At 48.6% G+C, this 17,606-nt stretch overlaps 11 protein-coding genes across 11 annotated transcripts; 4 read left to right on the top strand and 7 right to left on the bottom strand.

Annotated features, from left to right (window-relative positions):
- Window positions 1-25: 25 nt before the first annotated feature.
- POJ06DRAFT_17350 (uncharacterized protein) lies at window positions 26-2,153 on the bottom strand. Its single transcript, XM_056184719.1, has 2 exons — window positions 1,921-2,153; window positions 26-1,824 (listed from the first exon to the last, which is right to left on the bottom strand). Exons 1-2 carry the CDS (start codon window positions 2,053-2,055, stop codon window positions 127-129), a joined length of 1,833 nt encoding a protein of 610 aa, XP_056047738.1. The 5' UTR covers window positions 2,056-2,153; the 3' UTR covers window positions 26-126.
- A 207-nt stretch (window positions 2,154-2,360) lies between these two features.
- On the top strand, window positions 2,361-3,594 carry POJ06DRAFT_17368 (PIG-P-domain-containing protein). The gene is made up of 2 exons (XM_056184720.1): window positions 2,361-2,708; window positions 2,768-3,594. Exons 1-2 carry the CDS (start codon window positions 2,592-2,594, stop codon window positions 3,332-3,334), a joined length of 684 nt encoding a protein of 227 aa, XP_056047737.1. The 5' UTR covers window positions 2,361-2,591; the 3' UTR covers window positions 3,335-3,594.
- A 259-nt stretch (window positions 3,595-3,853) lies between these two features.
- POJ06DRAFT_265114 (Striatin family-domain-containing protein) lies at window positions 3,854-5,094 on the bottom strand (the record flags this gene model as incomplete). The annotated part of the gene is made up of 6 exons (XM_056189049.1): window positions 3,854-4,409; window positions 4,469-4,553; window positions 4,619-4,695; window positions 4,748-4,851; window positions 4,906-4,988; window positions 5,040-5,094. The coding sequence occupies 6 exons, from the start codon at window positions 5,092-5,094 to the stop codon at window positions 3,854-3,856; spliced, it is 960 nt and encodes a 319-aa protein (XP_056047736.1).
- A 217-nt stretch (window positions 5,095-5,311) lies between these two features.
- POJ06DRAFT_17340 (inorganic phosphate transporter Pho88) lies at window positions 5,312-6,475 on the top strand. Its single transcript, XM_056184718.1, has 3 exons — window positions 5,312-5,729; window positions 5,805-5,947; window positions 6,007-6,475. The coding sequence occupies exons 1-3, from the start codon at window positions 5,555-5,557 to the stop codon at window positions 6,280-6,282; spliced, it is 594 nt and encodes a 197-aa protein (XP_056047735.1). The 5' UTR covers window positions 5,312-5,554; the 3' UTR covers window positions 6,283-6,475.
- Window positions 6,476-6,521: 46 nt separating this feature from the next.
- POJ06DRAFT_244148 (cyclophilin-like domain-containing protein) lies at window positions 6,522-8,167 on the bottom strand. The gene has a single exon (XM_056186450.1). The coding sequence runs from the start codon at window positions 8,126-8,128 to the stop codon at window positions 6,668-6,670; it is 1,461 nt and encodes a 486-aa protein (XP_056047734.1). The 5' UTR covers window positions 8,129-8,167; the 3' UTR covers window positions 6,522-6,667.
- A 25-nt stretch (window positions 8,168-8,192) lies between these two features.
- POJ06DRAFT_244146 (actin-related protein 2/3 complex subunit 3) lies at window positions 8,193-9,158 on the top strand. The gene is made up of 4 exons (XM_056186449.1): window positions 8,193-8,337; window positions 8,410-8,455; window positions 8,515-8,936; window positions 8,992-9,158. Exons 1-4 carry the CDS (start codon window positions 8,332-8,334, stop codon window positions 9,040-9,042), a joined length of 525 nt encoding a protein of 174 aa, XP_056047733.1. The 5' UTR covers window positions 8,193-8,331; the 3' UTR covers window positions 9,043-9,158.
- On the bottom strand, window positions 9,159-9,948 carry POJ06DRAFT_244144 (uncharacterized protein). Its single transcript, XM_056186448.1, has 3 exons — window positions 9,653-9,948; window positions 9,493-9,583; window positions 9,159-9,396 (listed from the first exon to the last, which is right to left on the bottom strand). Exons 1-3 carry the CDS (start codon window positions 9,688-9,690, stop codon window positions 9,238-9,240), a joined length of 288 nt encoding a protein of 95 aa, XP_056047732.1. The 5' UTR covers window positions 9,691-9,948; the 3' UTR covers window positions 9,159-9,237.
- A 422-nt stretch (window positions 9,949-10,370) lies between these two features.
- POJ06DRAFT_17294 (NOL1/NOP2/sun family-domain-containing protein) lies at window positions 10,371-12,083 on the top strand. The gene is made up of 2 exons (XM_056184715.1): window positions 10,371-10,634; window positions 10,684-12,083. Exons 1-2 carry the CDS (start codon window positions 10,596-10,598, stop codon window positions 12,001-12,003), a joined length of 1,359 nt encoding a protein of 452 aa, XP_056047731.1. The 5' UTR covers window positions 10,371-10,595; the 3' UTR covers window positions 12,004-12,083.
- Window positions 12,084-12,113: 30 nt separating this feature from the next.
- POJ06DRAFT_244141 (glycosyl hydrolase family 61-domain-containing protein) lies at window positions 12,114-13,875 on the bottom strand. The gene has a single exon (XM_056186447.1). It carries the CDS (start codon window positions 13,457-13,459, stop codon window positions 12,164-12,166), a length of 1,296 nt encoding a protein of 431 aa, XP_056047730.1. The 5' UTR covers window positions 13,460-13,875; the 3' UTR covers window positions 12,114-12,163.
- On the bottom strand, window positions 13,573-15,418 carry POJ06DRAFT_285252 (mitochondrial branched-chain alpha-ketoacid dehydrogenase kinase-domain-containing protein; the record flags this gene model as incomplete). The annotated part of the gene is made up of 4 exons (XM_056190192.1): window positions 13,573-13,988; window positions 14,036-14,093; window positions 14,151-15,139; window positions 15,263-15,418. The coding sequence occupies 4 exons, from the start codon at window positions 15,416-15,418 to the stop codon at window positions 13,935-13,937; spliced, it is 1,257 nt and encodes a 418-aa protein (XP_056047729.1). The 3' UTR covers window positions 13,573-13,934.
- Window positions 15,419-15,858: 440 nt separating this feature from the next.
- On the bottom strand, window positions 15,859-17,554 carry POJ06DRAFT_244140 (Alpha/Beta hydrolase protein). Its single transcript, XM_056186446.1, has one exon. It carries the CDS (start codon window positions 17,288-17,290, stop codon window positions 15,971-15,973), a length of 1,320 nt encoding a protein of 439 aa, XP_056047728.1. The 5' UTR covers window positions 17,291-17,554; the 3' UTR covers window positions 15,859-15,970.
- Window positions 17,555-17,606: the final 52 nt, after the last annotated feature.

Below are 17,606 nucleotides of genomic sequence, written 5' to 3'. Positions count from 1 at the left end.
ATGCATTGAACGTTCTAGCATCTAATGATTACCGCAAATTGCCCTGACACCGAGCACACGCCAAATACACTAAACCAATTCGACTCCTACCCAATGAAACGTTGTAGACCATTCGATTTACGGAATTTACGTGACAATGCATTTGTCCTTTTCGGACGAGGTCCTTTTGTTCGATGAAGTGGCCACAGAGGATCGACTGCCTGACTGGTGACGGGCGCTTGTCGACGACGCGCCAGGTGTCCCCGGCTGGAACTCATTTAGTAAATTTCTTGCTTCTTGACCATAAGGCGCATATACCGTAGGAGGCTTTGATGGCCGTCTCGAGGAAGCACTCGCTGCCACGCCCGCTCTTCTTGCGCTTGAACCATGTTGCGAAGGTTGTGTTTGCGCAAATTGCGCAGTACGATTTTGTGACGGAGCACTTGCTCGGCGCGCCGCTCGACGTGCCTCTTCCTCTTCTCGTCTGGCCTCGTCGAGAGCCAGCGCTCTGTCTTCGTTCATTTGCAGCTCCATGGCCAGCGCATAGTCGTGATCGTGGGTGTCCAAAGAAAGTGCGGCCGAGTGGCTGACGGTGTGGCCGTCGCCATCGATCTGCGGTACGTGGGCCTTTTTTTCAGGCTCCGAATCACCGAACTCGCTAGGGATGAACACACCGTTAAAGAACAAGCTGCTTGATCCCGTTATATCGTTCAAGGACTCCCAGACTATATTTTTGTGACTGCTGAATCCGGCATCTGTTACAAGCATAAATATCTGCTTCGAATCGGGATGGCGATATATTGTAGAAAAATGATCGTTCCTGAAAAATACTGCAAAAGATCCAGGCAATAGCAGTTCTGACAGAAAGCTTAGACCAAACGTAGTCAGTTGTGTAGCTGTCTGATTTAGAAAATGCTCTATTATGCGACCGTCCTCCATAGTTTGCAATTCGTTCGCACTTAACGATTCGCCGGTGTCTAATTTCGCGGATAGCTCCGACATGGCAACTAATATACCTTGCGCCCCTTCGTAGGACGTGGCCTTCATTAATGAATTATGAACGAAGCGATTGTCTGGATTTGAGACCCATCCATGGACCAGGTCGACCTCGAATGCTCGGAAAAGGGCCAATTCCTCTGACTCCTCAAACGTACCATCAAACCGTGGATTTATATTTAAGCCGGTATGCAGACTCGGTAGTAGTGATAACACATTGTTAACGTCAGTAGTCTCTGCAGCATTTGAGCTGAGTAATAGGTCACCGAGAAGCTCCAGGAGATACAAGGCATTAATTTCGGTACGCGTAGTTGATATCCGAGATAGCGGAGTATTCTGGCCAGGTGGTGTAGAGAGAATCAATGTATTTACTAAGGCGAGGAGAGGACACGGACCATTTTCGTTCTGTAAGACGATGGGCGACTCCCGTGTCCGGCCATAGGGGTCGTACCACTTAACTGACCTGACCTTGAACACACTGGAGTCGAGAGATGGTCGCGCGACCTTCGATTTCGTCTTTTCTGGAGGCTGGGACTGCATCGATGACGTGGTTTCTTCGCTCGTTGTCGGTTGTGCCTCGCTGTCTACCTTATCACTAGATGCAGCTTCGTCAGAGTCTGGCTCCGACGGTTCCGCGCGAACTTCTAAATTCGCCACTGACTCGGTGGCTTCTACCATAGCCGACTCTACATGTTCTGTAGATGCACCTGGGATCATTACTTGTGACGTTTGCTGTTCCACGTTTGACCCTTCGGACAGGGCAGGTACGAACTCCTGTTCACGGTTGGAAGTCACGTCGTTACTGAACACTATTGAATTGGCAACTTTCGTTGATACTTCCGCTTCATTCTACAATAAATCAAGTGCATATTAGTATATAGAATACATCATACCAATAATCTAAAATGTCGTCGAAAACCGCAAGATCGCGAGCGTAGAACCTACCATTTCAACGCGTTGTGGTTCCGCCTCCGAAACAACGATTCGGGAGCCATTGTCCACTTCCGGAGCGAAAATACCCGCCGGCTCCAGCTTGTCTTCTTTGTCCTCCGTCTTGGCCATGTATGGCTCTTCAACCATCTGAAATATAGTGAATAAAATGTGATAGGGAGTTCACTGTCGATACCTGGCCAGTGGGGATAGATCAAACTCATGCTGTTCGGTTCGGTGGTCTTGACAGAATTCCGGGGCTATACAAGCGCGCCGCACAGCCTAGTCCCAAGCGCCTTTAAGTTCCAAGTAGCTATCCGTTTACGCATATGAAGCGATATCTACCATGTTGTATTATAATTTGGGTCATGTTATGACCGGTTCTGCCCTCCAAAGCTTACCGTTACTCTTCGGAATTCATTCAATGGAATGCAATTATTGGTGGACGGTATCAATACTATTCCGGTTGTCACCCCATACTCTTCTGTCGACAAAATGGCCAGTTCAATCGGAAGATGTTACAGCATAACGTAATCGTAAATTAGGGCCAACTTTAATCGTCATCCCGCCTACTTCTCGGTCCAATTCCGTCAAGTCTACATACTGCAGCTTCGAGGCTACTAGACATCGCCGTCAAACTGCCTAACCCACCGGCTACTCCTCCAGGCCGTAAGGCCGTCGTTCTGATGAAGCGCAGCAAGTCATCTGTTTCCATCAGACGGCGCCCACGGCAGACTAATTCGTCGTCCAACCTATGGCAGTTTCAACCACCACAGCCCCCGTTCTACAATCATCCACCAGCCGTACGTTGCACATGCCTTCTGTGGTTTACAATATCTTGTTACTAATCCTTCAAAATCAGCCTCTAAAAAAGCCTACGAATAGTGCGTTTTCGTCGATTTTTGCGTCTGGTCGCAGTTCCCCTCGACTAATTACGCGCACCCCATCCACAATCTCCGAGTCCGATACAGACATCCCAGAAGGCGACAAGCTCGCAAAAGAATCGGATGTCACCGTAGGCGGCGACGCCGTCCCTCCAGAGCGAGAATACTTCGGCTTCGCACTCTACGTCTCCAGCACATTCGCATTCATCGTCTACATATTGTGGGCATTCCTGCCTCAGTCGGTTTTGCATAGTTTGAAAATATACTATTACCCATCGAGGTGGTGGGCGCTTGCGGTACCGTCATTTATTGTTATGTTTATAGTGTACATATATGTGGCACTCATGAGCTACAATGTCGAAGTCCTTACCCCGGAGTTGAATCAGCTGTGCACGATTACCGACGAGTACGCAGTTATCTCGACCGAGGACAAGTATTTATGGAAAAGCTCTGACGGTGTGTGGGATTTGCCGCTTGAATCCGTGAATTACGTTTTATACGCCGATAGGCACGGTGATGTGCAACATGCGAATGGGAACGAGTAAGCGGATGGAGAAATTTGTACAATAGTATTATGTATTATAGCATCATGTTCTACTTTGCATCAGTCTTATGTCGAAGATTAGGTCACTATCTTCATCTGAGCAGTGAGCCTGCTCAACAACGCTGCTCTTGCTATTGAGATGAAATCATTGAACTAACCCAGGGTTTCTTGCTGCGAAAGGCGCTAGTGAAAGCCCGTCGGGTCAGTGCGGCGATGAGCCACCACGTTTCCTTGCAATGCGAATGAAGCAACTTGATAGTCGTTATTGCTCATTGTTTGACATTTAGGAACCTTGTCATCCAGCAGTTGCGGAGTGCCGTCAATTTGCTGGTGGGTATTGGTGTTGTAGTCATGATTAGCGTTAAACGTTTTACAGTGTTATTACCACGATTGAAGTACGGATCCCATTAGTACCGAATCCTACAACCACCTAACCATGCTTAGTATATACAGTACAATGAATAACACAATGTATACCGGAAAAATCAATGAATCGCATAGGACGCCAAATACATTAGTGCTAATCTACATATTGCGGAGGATTGGCGTCGGAGGATCGATCTTCAAATTCCCAACTTTCATTCTCATCCACAGGACTGCTACTGACAATTGGCTCACCAATTCTAATAATGCCTGCTCCTTGTTCTTCCGATTCTTCTGCCATGTCAGTGTTAATACGCGGTAACCCCGCCCTGGGGGGCTTATCCTCTTCGACGTTATCTTCGAGAACAATTATCCTTCCCATTCGATTATTGCTGCGGCGACCAGGACTTAGGGATCCTCGATCGCTGCTGACACCGGTGCTGTTGGAAGAGTTTGATCTGCTGCTTGAACTGCTCGCGCTCGTTGTGCTGCCTTCGCTACTTCCTGACCTGTCTTCAAATCGCGGATTTTCCTTGTCATGCGCCTTACTTAACCGGTTGATGTCGCCATTCTCTCGTGCCATATTGTTTGAGTTGGCCGACTGCTGCGATGCTAGTTGCATTTGCGAGAGGGGTATGTCGAGAGGCTGTGAAGGCTGCGGAGCAGGGACTGACTGAGCGAAAACTAACAGATAAGTCACTTCTTGTAGACATCTAACAATTCTGTTAGCCTTTGTGCGTAATAAATGGTACGCCCGCATATCGTCTCGTACCTATCTAAATACTCGCGCGACTTTGCCCGCGATTTTTCTATTTCTTCTAGTCGCGATTTGCTCAGGGGAAAGTCTTCTGGTAAGGCTACATACCACGTCAGTCGCTAAACGTCAAGGAACAAATAGGTTTGACATCATTAGAGTACGTACTTGACCTGAAGTTGCTTATATCGAGACTCGACCCTGCCTCGCCAGGCACCTCTGGTATCGAATTGCCTGCCTTGGCCCTGGACACTTGTCAGAAACAGCATTTGATACTCTAATAATAGCTGACCATACCTCTCATCTGCGAGAGACTTCTCAAGCATATTAATTCTTCGTACAAACGACTCAATTAACCGTTCATTCCCTCTCTTCTCCCCTTCTAGTCGTGCTATCCGAGCCTGTTGACCCAAATTAGTCTTCATGCGCTCCATTGATCCCTATAGATAAGTGACCTTCATCTCTGCTTTTTCGATCTCCCACTGTATCCGATCGCGCTCATTCTTCTGCCATTCTGTTTGTAAGAATCGCATTACACCTGGTTCACAGATCAACATCGCATTCATTCCATTAAAAATTACTTCCGTACCTTGAAGCGTGTACTCAGCAGACTGCTGTTGGTTACTTGAAACAACACCGGACATGCCGTTTATTGCAATTCCTCAGAAATTATTTGCGAATAGGGCGATAGATGGAGATTGGATTATTGTACTACTAACAACAGCGTAACTCGGTTCATTTGAGCCATGTCGGTCCGTGTGTTTACCCGGATTTCACATGGAGACTTGTTACCCTGCGATTGTTGCCGAAATTTAAAGTTCTTGTTTTCATCGGCCGCTGACCCTGAATAAAGCAGCAAAAGTGATGTTTATGGTCTCAATTGTATATAATAATGCTTTACCGGTGCTAAGCACGAAGCCGCCACGCAATTATGCCAGATATTGCCACTCAGTCCTTCCTCGAGGTTCTTGAAATAATTGCCTTTGCTGTTCCTGGCAAACTAACTCGCACTTCGAAATCGCCTATCAGCCGTTCCAGACTGATTTTGTTAGTACAGCTCACAACTTTCCCTACTTTGTTGTTTTCGGTGCATATTCGATCAATATGAATCCCGCCATCAGTAACATGATGCTCATGTTTGGGCTCATGCAGGTCTCCAAGAAAATCCCATTCGACGACCCTATGATCGTTTTCTACGCACGTGTCGCTTACCTTGTCAGCAATATCTTCATATTCTCGCTGTACCTTTTCGCCCGGTATAAGATCAACAAGAAGAATGGTGTGTATATATTTCAACCCTCTCTGTTAATTGTGCGAAGGGACTGTCATTAGACGGCATTACGAGTTCATTCAGGACGAACTAATGGTTATACAGATCTCACCACTTTGAAGTACGTCGAACCTGCTCAGCCTTTTGTTGGCTCTTCCAACGAGAGAAAGCTGGTCACTACCACTGTTAAGGAGTACGACCTTCAACAGGTCAGCTCTGCTATTCGTGTACGTTGCCACTCCAAACTCCAGTGTCGCTCTCACTGTTTGCTAACTACAAGAGGCAGTCGTCATTCATGGGCATCGGAATTCTCCTCTTCATGCACTTCAAACTAGGATACACCAACCCATTGGTTATGCAGTCTGTTCTTCCTGTCAAGTCTGCTCTCGAGCAAAAGATAATTCAGATTCACGTTTTTGGCAAGCCAGCCACCGGCGACTTGAAGCGTCCATTCAAGTCGGCTGGTCTCTTTGGCGCTGGTGGCACTGGCGAGGTCCAGACTGACAAGAAGGCTATCAGCCAGGCCGAGAAGAGTGGCAGCGGCGGGGTCAAGGATGAGTAGGTACGCGAAGAGAGATTGTGACCGAATCATTTGATTGTACGTGGGTTAAAGCTGTAGTCATCGCTGAGATCATGATCGTGTAGATTAAAGATAAACAAAAGGCAGTGAGGAAGGCGGTAGGGCTCGATGTGTATTTATAATTTTTGTTCTTGTTTGCTTGCTCCTCATCTCTATAAAGTTAGAGAAGGTCAACAAATCTTCTATATATATATATATATATAGCTTAACTATAACTATATAACTCTTATATTGGTTCCTGCTTAGTATTATACAACATGTCATAGGTCCTATACAATAGATCGTATGAGAACAAAAATATTCAGCGTGCAATATTGTCCGGCCCAATAACTCTCAAGCATGTGGTTAACGTCGAGGACAATAACGTTTACCGATAGCGACCTCGGGTACGATGGTTATTGGACTGCGAGCGATCCGGAAAATCTTTTGGTTGCGGAGGAGGACTGAACACTCTTTGTGGCTTCCGCCTTTGGCTTTTCTCGTCCACAAAGGTGTGACTCCAAATACTGGCCGGGTCATCTTCACCGTCGCTTAAATTATCGTAGTATATGCACGACTGACAGTTTGGAAGATTATGCAAGTCGCACACGATGTCCTCATCACGTTCGATCTCCTTCTTGCTTTGACTTGATTTCGCTGTAGGCAGCGGCGCTGACGAAGCTGCAGTATGTAGTTTAGATGTGAACTTGTTTAGCCGTTCAAGCGTCGCCGCTTCTCGCTGCTCGCGCTGTCGTTTCTTTGAGACATTAGGAATTTTCTTAGATAAGTATTTCAGCCGCTGTTCCTCAAGGGCAGATAGTTTCGTCTTGGCCTTCTTGCGTCCGTCATCATCAGCCCGTCGTTTTAACGATGACTTCATGGCAGCAATCTCGGCATTGATTCTGTCAAAATCAGATTCCACTTTCGTGACTTGACCAAACGACTCTGATTGATTTTCGCCGACCGAATCGACACTAGTGGCTGGCCTCTTTGGTTGCTCATATTGTTTGGGCTCCTCCTTAGTTAGTTTCTCGTTCGCTGACTCTGATGCAGGTTCGTTAACTGACTCAGCCGATGACTGCAAAGTAGACATCGCGATTCCAGAATCAACAACGACATCTTTGGCTAGTTTTGAATCGTTCAAAACCTCATGTGCAGACTTCATCTTGAACTTCGTTTTACCTCCCATTGCGATTCCGCCGGGTTCGCCATCTTCGTCCTCTTCAACGCCAAACGACATCTTCACTTTCGGTTTTGCAGTCTTGGGTCTTTTCCTCTTTTGCTGCTCTGCAGCTGCGATTTCTTGCTGGGGCGATTTTCGTCGCTTCATGTCGGGAAAATAATTGACCAAAATTTCAGTATGCGTGATCTTTGTCGGATACAGCGGTCTATCATCCTTATCCAAGTCCGCCTCGCCGATTTTGAGTATATTGTAGATAGTATCACCCATAACTCTTCCAAATATCGTATTTTTCCGCTGCAACTCCGGTGTGGCCGCGAGTGTGATGAAGAACTGAGAGTTGTCATTCATTTCTTCTGCTTCTGCATTTCCTAATAGTCCACGTCGATTAAACCGCAGCCGAGAGTGAAACTCGGACGGAAACCCGCCTTCTTCGGTGTATATGCTACGTCCGCCGTGGCCGGTACCAGTTGGGTCACCGCCTTGGATCAAGAAATCGGTGACGACGCGGTGGAATATGGTGCCGTCATAGTACCCGTCGATGCAATGTTGCAAGAAATTGCGCGATGCTTTTGGTGTTTCTTTCGCCCATAACTCTATTTCTATTGGTCCTTTTGTAGTGTGAAGAATCACTTTTGCCGTCGTCGGCGGCTCCAGAGCCGAAGACATGGTGTGAATTTGTTGTGCGGTGAGATCAGTCGAGAGAACGATATCTGTAAGGTGAGGCAGCGGACGTCGACGTAACTCCCGCCGCACAATACTGACATCCCGCTGTTGAATTCCAACGACCGCCGTCTTCTATCACATCCGAAATTCGCCAGTGCATTTGTTTCCAAGGTTATTGGAACATATAGACTAGTGTTAGATATATAATGCCGGTATGTTCTTTTCTGACATATCAATATCAGTCTAATTGGGGCCTCGGTGTGAGTCTCAGCTGACGTTTACAGGCTTATCATTCGACGTTCCTTTCCGAACCAGAGACGCGGGTTGTCGGTATGTATCTGATCCAATAGTTTAATCATTTAATGATTATTTACGACAGACAATGGCAGGCAACTTTGCGGTGCTACCTCTGCGCACAAAATTCCGCGGTCCGGCATACCCGACTTCAGAAGATTACGACATTATCGACGAAGTTCTCGACCTTTTCCGTGCCAACTCCTTCTTCCGAAACTTTGAAATCAAAGGTCCGGCTGACCGTGCATTGATCTACGGTATTTTATTTATCTCGGACTGCCTGTCCGCGTTGTCAGCGAGGGTCGATCGGAATGAAGCCGCTCGAATCCTGAATACATTAGCGTTGGATCATTTTTCTATTCCCGGCGAACCAGGATTCCCGTTGAACAGCTTATACGCGGCTCCACGTGATCGGGCCGAGGCGGAGTTATTGCGAGGATACTTGTCGCAGTTTAGACAAGAGTTGGCTCTCAGATTGGCTGCGCGCGTGTACGCGGAAGGCGATAAGCCCAGCAAGGTATTTCATCCACTTAACGCCAGTGTACATGAGGAGAATGCTAACCACAATGTAGTACTGGTTGGCGTTTACACGACGGCGTTTCATGAACAAGTCGCTGTCTTAAACTGCAACATCTTGATGACTTAGTGTGCAGACGGATGCGGGGGCGTAAGATATATTGCATGTGACTGTAGTGTACTATTTCACCGGTTTTACAATTATATCAATATTTCTAAAGATTGTGACTTTTTTATGTCCTTTATATCGACATCCAAACTCCATGTCCCATACCCATATGTTAGCTGCATACACGCACTACCTATTTTTTACCTTTCTTGTTCTTGTCGTTCTTTCCCTTCGCCGCCTTGATGGCCTCCTCCTTGGCAATCTCTCGTCGCGACCCCTTGAGAACTTCTAAGTGACCAACACGGGATGACAAAAGCTTCTCTGTATTTACCGCTATGGCAGCTGCATGTTTCTAATACTTAGTTAGCCTTGTCTGCCGAGAAAAAGACAATCAGCAAAATTATCTCTGTATCTTTGCCGAATGACTGCAATAATCAGCGCTTCATACCTTCTTCAACTTCGCGGTAGCAATCGCAGAATTCTTTCGAGCCGCAATAATTTTTTTTGCCGCTTTCTTGGGCGCAAGAGGCTTTGAAGTTCTGTGCACCCGTTAATACCAATCGTCTAGAGATATCCTATCGCCCGGCCTAGCAAATGTAACAACTCACGTCTTCGTCTTGATATTCTTAAGCGTTCCCTGCACCATGTCGTGTACTCTCTTGTAGGTTGTCGGTAATAATATCGCGTGGTAAAGTAATATCTCACCTAGCTATTACAACTTTCCTCGTCTGATTTTTAAGCTCGAATATACAACATCGCCGAGACGGTCGAAAATGACAGCCCTAACCCCCTATTCGGTGGAATCTTCCTCAATTCGATCGATCTTGGAAGTTTGCCAAAGTAACGACTAACGACTTATAATTTTGGCCATTTATTTAGAAAGCTACTGCTAATTACTGAGGCACTTCCAATATTCGCTCTCGGAACAAAGCGCTCATTGCAAGCGTTGAATCCTGCACGAAATTGCCCTAACCCAACATTTTGTCCCAACGGCAGAAATTTTCTGAAAGTCTGTCTCCAAGTGTCAAGCCGGCCTATTATCCACCAACCTCTCTGTCATACCCTCGATTGCGTGCAACACCTTGCCAGATCTAGTTTAAGCTGACAATGACCGGAAGTAAGTCGAAACTCGGTCGCAAGGCGCGCACGAAGCAAGGGCCTGTTCCTACTCTGGATGAGTTTAGACAGGGAGTACTTGATCCTCGGAAGAGAACTCAGCAGAAGAACAACGACGGTGAGAGTCGGAAAAGGAAGCGCGAGGATAAAGGAGAGAGCCTGAAGACTAGAAAGGAGAATATTGTGTTTGAGAAGGCGAAAGCAGGTTTGTTTGAGGAGGATGAGAAAGTGGAGAAAGAGGAGAAGGTTGTTCGAGAGGATGATTTCTACGTGTTTGGAGATGAAGACGAGCAACTTGATATTGATGAAGAGCAAATTGAGAATGACCATGGAAGTGAGGTATGTTTGTCATGTGCTTGTGACCCTTGACTGGGCTAACTCGAAGAGGGCGAGGAGGTTTATGATTCGGAGGACGAGAACGAGCAAGGGCGGGCGATGTTCAGTGACGACGAAGGGGACGAGGATATGTTAGACGTATGTGTTGCATTAAACATGGGATATGGACTTCTCTCACACAGTATAGGCTGCGAATCAGCAAGGATTAGCAAAAGCCTTCACGGACGATTCTGAAGGCGAAGAGGTCTTGGAAGCAGAAGGTGAAGCAGACGAGTTTGGCGTCGACAGTGATGGTGAATTCGAGCAGGGCGAAGAGGAAGATGTTGAGATAAATGTTGATTCAACGGTCACGAACGTTCTGCCGTCTGGCCAAGAAGTTGAAGCGCCTTCAAACGTACCTCCAGATATCCACATTTCACGGACCCGGATCCAGGAGATTCTGAACGTTTTGGACGACTTCAGCAAATACGGCGAAGCAGGGCGGTCACGCTCTGATTACGTTGCGCAGTTGATTGCAGATATCGCCAACTATTATGGCTACACGGAGTTTCTGGCCGGCAAGCTGTTTGAACTGTTTTCTCCGCGTGAAGCGATCGACTTTTTTGAGGCCAACGAGGTTCCACGACCAGTCACGATCCGCACCAATACCCTCAAAACCCGCCGACGCAATCTTGCGCAGGCGCTTGTCAATCGCGGTGTGAATCTGAAGCCGATCGGAAATTGGACTAAGGTTGGATTGCAAATCTTTGACTCACAAGTGCCCATTGGCGCTACTCCGGAATACCTTGCCGGCCATTACATTATCCAGGCAGCATCGTCATTCCTACCGGTAATCGCGCTTGCACCACAGGAAAAGGAGCGGGTACTAGACATGGCAGCTGCTCCGGGCGGTAAGACGACCTACATTTCCGCGCTGATGAAAAACACTGGTTGTGTGTTTGCAAACGATGCCAACAAGGCACGAACCAAGTCGCTGATTGCGAACATTCACCGTCTCGGATGCACAAACACTGTGGTGTGTAATTACGATGCCAAGGAATTCCCACGCGTGATTGGCGGGTTTGACCGCGTACTTTTGGACGCGCCGTGTTCGGGCACCGGGGTTATCGCGAAGGATCCGTCAGTCAAGACGAGCAGAAATGAAAAGGACTTTATCGACTTACCGTTTTTGCAGAAGCAGCTGATACTCGCAGCTATTGATTCTATCGACGCGAATTCCAAGACTGGAGGATATATCGTGTACTCGACGTGTTCGGTGACTGTGGACGAGAATGAGGCAGTTGTGGACTACGCCCTTCGCAAACGACCTGATGTCAAACTCGTCGAGACAGGATTAGAATTCGGAGTTCCTGGATATACGTCGTTTCGTGGCCGGGAGTTCAACCATAAACTGTCGCTGACGAGACGGTATTATCCGCATACGTACAATGTCGACGGTTTCTTTGTGGCAAAGTTCAAGAAGATGAAGGCCAAAGAGCAGAAAGTGAATGGGACAAGTACGGTGTAATGTTACGACTGGATACTAGAGGTTTGGTTTAGCATTAATTGAATTGGGTTGCATGTGTAGTGAAAAGGTATTTGTTTATATTTCTATGTTACAAGGACATATACAAAATTACAAGCCATTATATACGCAACAAAAACTCCCGCGCAATTAAAGGTCGTGACTAGTAAGCAATATTCACGCGGGTGACAGTGACTATGCCGATCACGTATTCCGTCTCGTATATGGAGACCGTGACGGTAGCGTGCACCGTCACTGGATTTGGTGTGACTGTTAGTGTAGCTATATGCTGGGACTGTGTCTGGGCGACGACTGCAGTCAGGAGTGTGGTTGGAGTCGAAACCGGCTTGGATGACGCTGTGCAGGTGAGGTCTGGAAATACCGCTGCAACTGTTGCAGATGATGCAGTCGCAGTGGCAGTCGTGGAGGCAAGGTTCTCAAGCAACGTCGACAATGTCGATGTCAACGAGCCTGACGTTGAACAGCTCAAATCAGGGAAGACCGCAGCTGCAATTGCAGATCGCGATTGCAATTCGGACGAGGGGGTCTCATCGGACGAGGTTTCAGACAGAAACAGTGGTGTCGCGGACGTCATAGGCTGGTAGAACAGTGTCGGGCTCGTCGCCTGATAGGCAATAGTCACGGACGCCGCGCTGTTTGGCTGAACGATTTTGATGTCTGACGAGGCACTGGTTGAGCCAGCAGAAGACGTGACCGAGGCGCTCGCGGCCGATTCTGAGGCAGCATCAGGAGTGTAGACTGGCGGACCGACCTCTGGATATCCCACAGGCGGCGGCCACCAGATGTTGAGATGCAGACCAGGTGTATCGTAGGTGTAGTATCCTGGAAAGGCGACTTTCGGGATGGTGTTGACGTCGATTGTCGTTGCAGCTTCAGCAGATTCTTCAATTTTGATGTGAACGCAGTTGACATAGATTTGCGCTCCATCGATATAAGACGCATTATGGAGGGCGATGATTTCACCTCGGATGATATAGTCGCCCGCCGGAAGATAGTTGGGCAGCGAGATCCAGAGAATGCCGTTGTTGTCCCAGAGCTTTGAAGTAGCCCAATAGTCTTTCTCTGCGTTGTATCCATCGTAGTAGATCTTCCACCAGGCCTCGCCCTCTCCCTTGCTCTCTGTCGACGCCATATACACCAGCACTGGCCCGAGATGTCCCCCATCCATGATAGACCACTGCAAACCCACCTTGTCGCCCGCTTTCGCTACACTACATGTCTTATCCGGGAACGAGGCTGCACCGGGCAGACGGCCGCAAGTCATCTCGTCGGAGTACCGGTCCGTGATCGGGTTTTTCTCTTGATAGAGCACATACGGCCGGACACACTCGCCGTACTCATGTTTCGTCGGACTCCAAAAGTTCGTGATGTAGCCATGAGCTGCTGCGGACGCACTGAACGTACCGAGTAACAAGGCGAAGTGAAGTAGTAATGTCATCGTGAATATTGAAGCGAACACAGCATTACTGCGGTTACGGCTGAGGAAGGCAGTAGGATTATTGATATATCATTGTAATGCAATTAGCGGCCCCCTTTCGGCCACTTCCACGGCAGAACTCTTGGCCACAGAAAGGGCAGATGCAGGGGCGAGTTCTCGACGCGTATAAGTTGTGCGGCTCAAACGCGTCTAGAGTGTGTAACGCGCTGCCGCACGCGCCAGAGATCAGCTGCAATTTGTAATTGCAGTTACAAATGCAATAAAATTGTACACAATAGCGGAAATAAATAATACGCTGCGTTTTAGATCGGTTTGCGGCCCGCCTCCCAAAAGTCCCAGGTGCCATCCATTAATATACTTGCCGCAGGGTCTTTCACCCGCATTCCTGTACATGCCGCGCAACGTCATGTATCCACTAAACGTAATACAGAAACTGATCGACCATCTGCACTTTGTAACTTATTCCCGTTTTAGGTTAGGTCTTTGAGTTATTAGCCTGTGGGGTTTTGATGTTCACGTACACGTCGGTCTGATTAGATTAGCATCATCTACTAAACATAATCATAGTTTACTTACGCCCCATCCAAAACATGTCTCTAGATCAATCGATCCGCCGAAGTACTCGGCATATGCTCTGACAGTGTTAGCACTGCGACTCGATAAACATTGGGACCTTTTGCCAGCTACTTACCGGCTCAGAGGCAGGCCAAAACCCAGTCCACCCATCGAGCTCCCACCAGTTCCCGTAACACTCGGTGGCGGCGTATTCAGCGTCTTGAACCCATCCCGCTCCTCCTCTTCAAAGGTCGACTCCGAGTAGCCCCATATCCGCTTTAGATTCTCCTCTTCAATCCCGCCGCCCCGATCGCGCAACCGGATCACGACTCCGGTGGCTGTCCTGACAATCGTAACTACAACCGGATGGGGTACAGTTCCTGTCGGCGCGCCGTGCTTACTTCTATACTGGGATGCCGGTGTCATTCTCAAAAAATGTTCAATCGTAGCACGGAACGAGTTCTTGAGGAGTTCAGTTAGGATATACTCCAAATGCTCCGGAATATACGCAACCGTGACGTCTTCCCCGACATCGATCGTCATACACGGTCGCATACCGTACTGTAAGTCACACACGTCCGACAAAAACCAGGTGATCTCGTGGCACAGTGCCGCCGGCGACAACTGAGTATCCACTAGCCCAATAAACCTCGGATCCGGCGTTGCAGACGGCGCACTCTGCTTCGTGAGCGCAATATGATGTTTCGACAGCAATCGTGTACCAATACGATCATGCAAATGTGCATCGAGGAACCTATTTGTGGTATCGCCAGATATATATGTCTGTGACTCGGCGAAGCCTTTCGCGAGTGTCGGGATCGCGTTTGTGTGCGTCTCGACCACGATCTGCAGCGCTTGTACAAACATCTCGTTATCCTCTTTTGTCTCTAGCTTTGCTCCCGAATCATACACCATGTTTACCGAGTGTAGGTATTTGTTGTAGATCTGCGAAATATTGGGGTTCAGCATCATGATGTATGGCAGATTCCGCAACGCAAGTGTACGCCTTGACAGACTAGTCAGAATAATCTCCCGAATCGTGCGTGCGTTCTGGATCAGAGCTTCGTTAGGAATCGGTGGACGGCCAAATTGGATCAGGTCTTGAAAGTTGAAACTCGATCTGCACTCAACCGTTAGTTTACAACAACTGTCAAGTTAATAATTCACATATTACGTCTTGGTCGTCACGTTCCGCGCATACTACTTCGGTTAAAATAGGACAACAAGCTGATAGCAGTGCAGGCATACCGATCCGATAACCTCATTTACATCGAAGTTCGTAAACACCGGTTCCTCAAGGGAGAACTTGGACGGCACCATCGAGCACGTGAATAACCGTCGGATTGATCCCGGTGACCTAACTGCATAATCGACACACGTAGGCGTTCTCTTCCATAATCGCATATTGTCTGTTTCTCTGCAGTATAGGCAGATGCGTGACAACTTGATATAGGTGCGCCCAATGCCCAATGTATGACTGAACAAAAGTAACATATCGAGGTTGTCATTCACATGCGGCTCAGCAAGCGTAATGTTCAGGGTCGCAGACATATGATGAAGCTCAGGGTAACACAATTGGGTTTTAGGGTGCGTTTGGATAACCGTAATTATTTCCCACTTACTTCCTACTTATTAATCCCACTTCAGTTTTCACTAATTTGTCTCGTGAATTTCCTGAAGGTGTTCCGAGGGGGTGTGGAAGTGGGTTGAAGTACGTTATAGAGGGGGGAAAATTAATAAGTAGAAAATAAGTGGATTTGAGCTACTTATTTTTTTTGTGTGGGCAATTATTTTCTACTTATTTTCTGAAAAAATAAGTGACGTGGCGTTTGGATCACCCTTAGTATGTTTGAAATAGTCCGTTTATAGCCCCATGCATACGATAACACAAAATTCGAACCGCTAACACGCCCTGCAAGTCTACCGTAACAATTACAATACTGTACAAACCTCCGTTTACGCAGGCTGTCGCAATGCTTCTACTACAGCGTCATTAAAATCATGCGGATTATCAAGGTACAAATGATGACCCGCTTTCTCTATAACGACACATTTACTGTCGACTCCATTAGCGCGCATCTGCCTCGCAGCTTTAGCGCCGGCTTTGATGTCCATCCAGTCGTTCTCGCCGTACATCCATAGTGTTGGTATCTTGAGCTCATTTATTCTGTCCAGTAGCGCGATTCTGGCATACGCGCCCGGCGCCAGGAGACGCGTGATTGCGTATTCGCCTGAGCCACGTGAGGTGAAGAGGCCGAGTACATACTGGTGCAGCGCGTTCGCCTCGTCCGTTGGCAGCGTCGAGAACCGGTGGGATGTCCAGAGCGAAACGAGTTGCGGGCCGAGTGGACCCGAGTACCGCACGAAAGAAAACGGAGACACATGACGCTCCCACAAAAAGACGAGCCAGTTCGGCATCGGCCGCTTCAGCTCCGTCTGCCGCTTGTCGACAGCTCTGGTGCTGTGTTTCGTGGTGTCGGCTTGTGTGCTCGTGAACTCAGAGCCAAGCGCCGAGGACGGGGGGTGTGCCTCGTCTTCATGCACAATCCACGGATCCCGCGGCACACCAGCCGGACTTACGAGAATGAGCTTCTTGATGCGTTCGGGATGACGTAGCGCATATGCCACACCGATATACCCGCCCATCGAATGTGCCATCAAGGTAAATTTCTCGATTCCCTTCTTCTCCCGCCACTCCTCCAGCGAGTCAATAAACCAGTTTTCGGACGCATGTACAGCCTCATGCTTGTCCTTGGCCCTGATCTTGAACTTAGGTCGCGAGCTACGACCATACCCTAGCAGATCGAGTGCGTGCAGTCGCCAGCCAGGCAGCTGACTCAGTCCGTCAAAATTGCGGTAGAAAAACGCCAGGCCGGCGCCATAGCCATGCAGAACGACAAGCTCTTCGTCGACCGGCTCTGTCAGGCGTGTGACTTCAAACTCGTTCAGCGAACGGCCTTTCGACAGCTCGATCATCTTGGACTCTGCCTTGCGGGTCGCGTCGGGCGTCGGGAAGAACGGTAGAAAGGAGAGCACTGTGCGCTCCGTCACATCGAGTGAAGGTGCGTTCCACCACTGCGACATCGCGGTCTTGAAGTCTAAGGGTAGTTCCAGCCTTGCGAGCGCAGACATGAAGGTCCGGCGAGGAGGCGGGCTCTTAGAGCTAGACGGTGGCGGCGAGTCCGACAAGTCACTTGCTGGCGACTCGGACGACGGCCGGGCCGATGTTGTGCTCGACACCGCGTCCGCGGACAGGCGACTGTCAGACTTGCCCATGCGCGATACAGTGGCAGTAGCAGTGGCGGCGGCACAGGCGACACTGGCTATGGAGAAGGTCCGAGCAGACGGCTGTCGGTACAGCACTCGGAAACTCGGCGGTCGACGAATTTTGGCGGTGAAGCAGCGCAACGCGCAGGGGCGGCGGTTAATATTATATAGCCTGAGTATTATTGAGCAGGAGGGCAGTGGGAGAGTGAATTAAGAGAAAAGCCAGGAGAGGCTTTTCCCTTGGCCAGCCATTCCGGCACCCCAATATTACTGGGACGCGGGATCCGGCTTGTTTCTGCGACGCTACACACAAAACATTGCGGAG

The sequence above is a fragment of the Lipomyces tetrasporus genome (genome assembly GCF_029532465.1).
Source record: "Lipomyces tetrasporus strain NRRL Y-64009 chromosome Unknown POJ06scaffold_1, whole genome shotgun sequence".
Classification (NCBI taxonomy): Eukaryota; Fungi; Ascomycota; class Lipomycetes; order Lipomycetales; family Lipomycetaceae; genus Lipomyces; species Lipomyces tetrasporus.
Note: the sequence above shows the minus strand (reverse complement) of the source record. Positions and strands in the feature narration are given on the sequence as shown.

Coding starts and splice junctions, on each gene's coding strand:
- POJ06DRAFT_17294 (XM_056184715.1), top strand. CDS start 10,596: ATGTTCAGTGACGACGAAGGGGACGAGGATATGTTAGAC. Junction 10,635..10,683: donor GGGACGAGGATATGTTAGAC/GTATGTGTTGCA, acceptor CACACAGTATAG/GCTGCGAATCAGCAAGGATT.
- POJ06DRAFT_17368 (XM_056184720.1), top strand. CDS start 2,592: ATGAAGCGCAGCAAGTCATCTGTTTCCATCAGACGGCGCCCACGGCAG. Junction 2,709..2,767: donor TCTACAATCATCCACCAGCC/GTACGTTGCACA, acceptor CTTCAAAATCAG/CCTCTAAAAAAGCCTACGAA.
- POJ06DRAFT_244146 (XM_056186449.1), top strand. Junction 8,456..8,514: donor ACCAGAGACGCGGGTTGTCG/GTATGTATCTGA, acceptor AGACAATGGCAG/GCAACTTTGCGGTGCTACCT. Junction 8,937..8,991: donor AAGGCGATAAGCCCAGCAAG/GTATTTCATCCA, acceptor ACCACAATGTAG/TACTGGTTGGCGTTTACACG.
- POJ06DRAFT_17340 (XM_056184718.1), top strand. CDS start 5,555: ATGAATCCCGCCATCAGTAACATGATGCTCATGTTTGGGCTCATGCAG. Junction 5,730..5,804: donor TAAGATCAACAAGAAGAATG/GTGTGTATATAT, acceptor GAGTTCATTCAG/GACGAACTAATGGTTATACA. Junction 5,948..6,006: donor AGGTCAGCTCTGCTATTCGT/GTACGTTGCCAC, acceptor TACAAGAGGCAG/TCGTCATTCATGGGCATCGG.
- POJ06DRAFT_244144 (XM_056186448.1), bottom strand. CDS start 9,690: ATGGTGCAGGGAACGCTTAAGAATATCAAGACGAAGAC. Junction 9,584..9,652: donor AAGAATATCAAGACGAAGAC/GTGAGTTGTTAC, acceptor ACGGGTGCACAG/AACTTCAAAGCCTCTTGCGC. Junction 9,397..9,492: donor CTACCGCGAAGTTGAAGAAG/GTATGAAGCGCT, acceptor ACTAAGTATTAG/AAACATGCAGCTGCCATAGC.
- POJ06DRAFT_244141 (XM_056186447.1), bottom strand. CDS start 13,459: ATGACATTACTACTTCACTTCGCCTTGTTACTCGGTACGTTCAGTGCG.
- POJ06DRAFT_244140 (XM_056186446.1), bottom strand. CDS start 17,290: ATGGGCAAGTCTGACAGTCGCCTGTCCGCGGACGCGGTGTCGAGCACA.
- POJ06DRAFT_244148 (XM_056186450.1), bottom strand. CDS start 8,128: ATGTCTTCGGCTCTGGAGCCGCCGACGACGGCAAAAGTGATTCTTCAC.
- POJ06DRAFT_17350 (XM_056184719.1), bottom strand. CDS start 2,055: ATGGTTGAAGAGCCATACATGGCCAAGACGGAGGACAAAGAAGACAAG. Junction 1,825..1,920: donor AACCACAACGCGTTGAAATG/GTAGGTTCTACG, acceptor GATTTATTGTAG/AATGAAGCGGAAGTATCAAC.